The sequence below is a fragment of the Dipodomys spectabilis genome, unplaced genomic scaffold, assembly GCF_019054845.1.
Source record: "Dipodomys spectabilis isolate Male_0828 unplaced genomic scaffold, ASM1905484v1 ptg000231l, whole genome shotgun sequence".
NCBI classification, from domain to species: Eukaryota; Metazoa; Chordata; class Mammalia; order Rodentia; family Heteromyidae; genus Dipodomys; species Dipodomys spectabilis.
In genome coordinates, this window is record NW_024870908.1 from 7,206,952 (window position 1) to 7,213,325 (window position 6,374).

At 62.3% G+C, this 6,374-nt stretch overlaps 1 protein-coding gene across 1 annotated transcript; it reads left to right on the forward strand.

The window, feature by feature from the left end:
* Positions 1-1,154: 1,154 nt before the first annotated feature.
* On the forward strand, positions 1,155-6,071 carry LOC122123724 (serine protease 33-like). The gene is made up of 6 exons (XM_042698141.1): positions 1,155-1,170; positions 1,238-1,282; positions 1,586-1,748; positions 2,464-2,744; positions 4,132-4,295; positions 5,516-6,071. Exons 1-6 carry the CDS (start codon positions 1,155-1,157, stop codon positions 5,756-5,758), a joined length of 912 nt encoding a protein of 303 aa, XP_042554075.1. The 3' UTR covers positions 5,759-6,071.
* Positions 6,072-6,374: the final 303 nt, after the last annotated feature.

The following is a 6,374-nucleotide window of genomic DNA, read 5'->3' on the forward strand; positions in this document are numbered from 1 at the left end:
GGCTCCGCGGGCCGCAGGGCTCCCGCCCGACACAGCAGCAGCCACAGCAGCAGCGGCAGCGGCGGCAGCGGCGGCCGTCCGCGCGCCCCCATGGCCGAGGCTCCGGGCCGGCGGCGGGCGCCCCCTGCGGGACGGGCGGCGGGGTGAGCGCGGGCGCCCCCTGCGGGACGGGCGGCGGGGCGGGCGCGGGCGCCCCTGCGGGACGGGCGGCGGGGGTGAGCGCGGGCGCCCCCTGCGGGACGGGCGGGGCGGGCGCGGGCGCCCCCTGCGGGACGGGCGGGGTGAGCGCGGGCGCCCCCTGCGGGACGGGCGGGGTGAGCGCGGGCGCCCCCTGCGGGACGGGCGGGGCGGGCGCGGGCGCCCCCTGCGGGACGGGCGGCGGGGTGAGCGCGGGCGCCCCCTGCGGGACGGGCGGGGTGAGCGCGGGCGCCCCCTGCGGGACGGGCGGGGTGAGCGCGGGCGCCCCCTGCGGGACGGGCGGGGCGGGCGCGGGCGCCCCCTGCGGGACGGGCGGCGGGGCGGGCGCGGGCGCCCCCTGCGGGACGGGCGGGGCGGGGCGGGAGCAGCGCGCGGCCCGCCTCGGCCGGGCACCGTCTCCCCGGACCTCCCCGGGCCCAGGCCTTGGGCTGCTCAGAAGGCCGCTGTGCCCCAGGCGTAGCCGCCCTCGCCGGGGGCTGCCTGAGCCGGTGGATTTCAGCCCACGGGAGCGATGGGTGCCGCGGGAGCCGGGAGAACGCAGGGTCTGCGCCCCGCCCGGCCCGGGGCTCAGCGCGCCCTGCGCGAGGCCTCCGGGAGGCCGCGGGCCCGGCCCGGCAGCCCCGGCTGGCGGAGCAGCTGTGCGCAAGCGCCTGCAGGCACTGTGCCGGTGCCTCTTAACGAGCGCGCTGTGCGTGCCGGGAGTCCAGGGCCGGGACCCCGGCGCTGGCCAAGAGCCCGGCCCAACCCAGAGCTGCAAACCACCGGCCGTGCGGGACGCCAGGCCCGCGTCCACCGGCGCGGGGCCCGAGGCTCCGCCCGTGGCTGCAGGACAGGGTGGAGGCTCAGCCCCACCCCAGGGCCAGCCCGGGCCCCGCCGCAGCTGCAGTCGCCTTCCTCCTTCCCGGACTGACTGCAACTCTGACCCCGCACGCAGCCACGGCGCGCGCCTGGGCGCCATGGAGCTGGCCCCGCGTGCCATCCTGCTCGCCCCTCCTTCCTGGAGCCCTTCTAGTCAGCGAGAGCCCCCCAACTCCCCCAGATAGCCCGTTTCCCCAGACTGACTATGGCAGAAACCTGAATTCAGGTAGGCTGTGAGGTGGTGGGAGACACAGGAGCTACAGGAGGGCCCACAAAGCCTGAGCTCCCCAAGAACCTTGACCCCTGGGCTTGGAGCCGTGTTCTTGGGCTGGTCCTGTCAGGAACCCAGGCATTAGGGCCTCGTCCTGGTCAGGTCCTTCCCGAGGTGGTGACAGGTGAAGGTGGCTGGGGAGGGAGGGAGGGGGGGGGAGGGAGGGAGGGGGAGAGGGGGGAGGGAGGGAGGGAGGGAGGAGGGCGGGCGGGCGCGTGGCCGCGTCTCCCCGTGTCTCACGGTGCTGGTTCTCTGCAGTGTGCGGACGTGTGCAGGCGTCGGATCGCATTGTGTCGGGGCAGGATGCCAAGCCGGGCCAGTGGCCCTGGCAGGTCAGCCTGAGGCAGTATGGCCAGCACGTGTGTGGTGGCTCCGTGATTTCTGAAGACTGGGTGCTGACAGCTGCCCACTGCTTCAACCAGTGAGTGTCTCCCCAGGGTGCACAAGCCCCTTCCAGGCGCTCTTGTTTTCCTTTCCAGCCACACCCTCACCTCTGCCTGCTTGGTCAGAAGGGGAGGCAGGGCTGTCCCCTCCTGCCATCTTGTCTTGCTTCTCTATCCATCATGGCCCCTGATCTTGGGCTAGTACTGGGGCTGGGGGGGGGGAGATGGGAGAATCCAGCCTGCTCACTTCCTCTCTGATACCACCGGTTTCTCCCAAATTGATGTTCCTCTTGAGAACCCAAAGTCTTGAGTGCACTGATTATTATACCAGCGTTTGCACTGGTGACGGGTCTTCAATTGGTGATTTTTTTTTTTTGGTCCGGTTGTGGGGCCTGAACTCTGGGCCTGGGCGCTGTCCCGCCCTCTTCAGCTCAAGGCGAGCACTCTACCACTTTGAGTCACAGCGCCACTTCTGGTTTTCTGGTGGTTCATTGGAGATAAGAGTCCCACAGACTTTCCTCCCCTTGCTGGCTTTGAATCGGGATCCTCAGATCTCAGCCTCCTGAGTAGCTAGGATTACAGGCGTGAACCGCCGGTGTCTGGCTTGTGTTGACTTCGAATAGCGATCACACACAGGGTAGCACGTTGTCTTCCCTCCACACACACACACACACACACACACACACACACACACACACACACCCGGGACCCTGGCACAGCTTGAACGGCCCCCTTGGCCTTCCTGTCCCCCAGGAACCAGCCCCTGTCCGCCTATATGGTGCTGCTGGGCTCCATCTCCTCCTACCCAGAGGCCGGCGAGGCGGGCGAGCTGCGGGCCGTGGCGCAGATCTTCAGGCACCCGAGCTACTCGGATGAGGAGCACAGCATGGGTGACATCGCACTGCTGCGGCTGGCCTCTCCCGTCTCCTTCAGTGAACTCATCCTTCCGGTCTGTCTCCCCAAGCCCGGAGACCCCCTGGATCCTGGCATCAGGTGTTGGGTCACCGGCTGGGGGTACACTTCTCCGACTCAGAGTAAGGAGGCTCAGAGCTGGGGGTGGGGCACAGGAAGTAGGGGGCTCAGCAGAAGCAGCTGGTCAGCTGTGGAACCCATGCACGAAGAACGGCCACCAGAGGGCGTCCACGAGTCCCCGGCCAGGCCCACCCCTCTGGGCCAGCGTGCGCCTCGGCACCCCGGTGGCCACAGGTCGCACTGAATGGCCTCCATTCTCCCTGGGCCCTGGTTTCTCACTGAGATCTTCAGTGCCTCACATGCTGGGTTGATGCAAGGGTCATCTGAGGTGTTCTGGCCATTTCTAACAAGGCTGGGAGCTTATCCACCTTCCTTAGTGTCTTGTGCTAATGTCCTGGGGCTCGTGATGAGTGACCTCAAAAGGGTCGGCTCAGAGCCACAGCCGTGAGTTTGTTGTAGTTCAGGGGGTCAGCAGCCTGAGGTGAAGGGCTGTCGGGCCTCTTGGCTCCCGCTGGGACCGCTCTGCGTCTGGCCTCGCCCAGCCTCACTCAGCCTACCCCCACCCCAGGCTGTCCCGTCCGTCCGTCTCCCTGCGCTTCTTATCCTCTCCTGTGTCTTTTGGTGCCCGTGGTGGGCTTGAACTCAGGGTCTCGTGTTCTCCCTGAGCTTTTTTCTGCACAAGACCAGCACTCTCATCACTTGAGCCACAGCTCCACTACTGGCTTTTTGCTGGTTAATTGGAGATGAGTCTCTTGGGTTTGTCTGCCGAGGCTACCTTTGAACTGTGATCCTCAGATCTCAGCCTCCTTAGTAGCTGGAATTACAGGCGTGAGCACTTGTGCCCAGCTGACTCATCTTAAGTGACTGATAGTATCTGCAGAGCCTTGTTTCTTTCTCTTAATTTTTCTTGATATTTGTTTATTTAGGAATTTAGTGTTGGTCCTGGAGCTTGGACTCAGAGTCTAGGTGCTGTCCCCAAGCTTTTTTTTTTTTAAATCTCGCTCTCAAGGTTCTCATTTTATTGTTTGAGCTGTAGCTCGATTTCTAGTTTTTTGATGCTTAGAGGTAAAGTCTTATGGGTTTTCCTGCCCATACTGTCTTCAAACCGTGATCCTCAGATCTCAGCCTCCTGAGTAGCTGACAGGTGTTAGCCTTCATAAAATGTGTGTGTGTGTGTGTGTGTGTGTGTGTGTGTGTGTGCATGCGCGCACAGGCACACACACCATTACCGGGGCTTGAACCCAGGTTCTGGGTGCTGTCCCTCAGGTTTGGCACTCAGGCTGATGGGCTACCACTTGAGCCCCAGCTTTTTGGTGGTGAGGCCCTCAGGCCACCACACCTATGCATGCTGGGCCGGGCCGGGGCAGGAGAGAGCTTGCTTATGAATGTGAAATCCATGGAGGTGGCAGCCGTGTCCCCCTGGCTGAGCTGGGCTCTCCCGTCCCCCAGGTCTCCTGCCCCCCTTCACCCTTCAGGAGGTGGAGCTTCCCCTCATCGCCCAGCAGACCTGTGAGGCCTACTACCAGGGGAACTCGGCGTCCGGCCAGGGGTCCCTCATCCTGGAGGACATGCTGTGTGCTGGCTTCGAGGAAGGCCAGAAGGACTCCTGCTTTGTGAGCAAGCCGGGCCCGCCCCCCCTGTGTCCCCCCAGCCCCCCAGTCCACAGGCTGTCCCTCCCACCCCCCATCACCCCTGGAGATCTTCCAGGACAGAAGACATGTTTATTTGTTTTTTCTTTTCTTTTTGTGGCTGTCCTAGGGTTGGACCCAGGGCCTGGGTGCTCTCTCTGAGCTCTTTGGCTCCAGGCTAGTGTTCCCCCACGTGAATCACAGCTCTACAGCTGCCTGTTTATTTTGCTGGATAATTATTTGAGAGAAGTCTCACAGACTTTCCTGCCTAGGCTGGCTTTGAACCGTGATCCTCAGATCTCAGCCTCCTGAGTCGCTAGGATGACAGATGTGAGCCACCACATCTGGCTTCTTTTATTTTTTTATACATCTATACACAAGGGTCAATGCAAAAAAAGAAGTTTCCAGGGTAGAGCCCTTGCCTAGGCCTTTTGAAGGCCCCAAGATCCATCCCCAGCATCTCAAAAAAAAAAAAAAAAATCAGGACCTGAAGTTTTGTCCTGGATCTTATCTCTACACTGAAAGCTTTCTCTTAAGAATCTTTAAAAAAAAAAAAAAATGTCCTCCCACATGAACTTCAGAGCCTTTGATCATGTTTCCAGCAGTCGGGGCCCACCCTTCAACTGCTCCTGTGAACCCTCTTTATTGTGTTATCTCAAAGAAGAGATTTATTAGATAAAAAAAAAAAAGGCACCAGCAACACAGACACTCTCCCCTGAGTGCTAACTCTTCTTTTTTTATCGGTTGTGGAACTCTGGGCCTGGGCGCTGTCCCTGAGCTCCTCAGCTCAAGGTGAGTGCTCTACCACTTGAGCCACGGCACCAATTCTGGTTTTCTGGTGATTATTTGGAGATAGGAGTCTCCCGGACTTTCCTGCCCGGGCTGGTTTTGAACCGCGATCCTCAGGTCTCAGCCTCCTGAGCAGCTGGGGTTCCAGGTGTGTGCCGCAGGCAGCGGGCAGATGTTTTCATTTTGTAACAGATCGTGCACACCACAGTACTTGTCCCATGTGCTAGGCATTCCCCTTTTCCCCAGACCTTTGCCACCTTCCAGAAACTCCCATCGATTGATCTCCCTTCTAGCCCTGGGCGGGACAGTACCAAAGAGGTTAAGGGAGGTGGTGGGGGTGGGGGAAGTCTGTCTCACAGGGAGGCCGGCCAGCCCAGCAGCCTCTACCTCCAGATCTCTCCGTCTCGTCTCCGCAGGGCGACTCCGGAGGCCCGTTGGTGTGTGATGTGGGCGTGTGGGTGCAGGCAGGGGTGGTGAGCTGGGGGTCTGAGTGTGCCCTGCCCAGGAGGCCAGGAGTTTACACCAACGTCAGCTACTACATGGCGTGGATTGCCAGCGTCCAGAACTCAGCCCCAGGCCGGAGCCGCTCCTCGCCCTCCTCCAGACCCTTGTTCCTGGGGTCCGCTGGTGCTGCCCTCATCTCCCTGTGGCTTCTCTGATGGGTACCCCATTATCTCAGTCCCCACACTCTGAACTGGTGGTGTCTCCCAACCCCTGCCCGGTGCAGGCACTCTGGGCGGCACCCCTTCCTGGGGGCCTTTGTGGGCAGTCATTTGCTGTCTTCCGTCCTCCAGCCTCCAGGAGCCCTGTCCTGTCTCTCTCCAGAGAACTCTCCCTCCAGTCTCCACACAGATTCCTCTTCAGACTCTTGGGGACCCCTCAGCTAACCCCCGGCCTCTTATTTGTCTCCTCTGGGCCCTGGTCACCCTTCACCCAGGACGGAGCCGCAGGGCGCGGCCTCCACTCAGGGCACTTGGCTGGTTTCTGGGTCTCCTGGGCTGGGTGGATCCGTTTCACTGAAGCAATAAAGCCTGGACCTGCGCACTTCCTCCTCTGCCAACTCGCCACAGCTTTCACCGGGAGTCCCCTGAGATGCCTCACGCACACAGGCTCACCCAGGGCTCCCCTTGTTCTCAGAACAGGAGGCGGAGGACGGGAGCAGGAGGCCCGCCCACTCTCCCGGGAAACCCGGTTGCTAGGCCCATGGAGCTGCCTGTGAGCGTACCCTGGCGCGTGGGACCCCTACAGGACCGGCGGAGGGGGGCCACGGAGGGT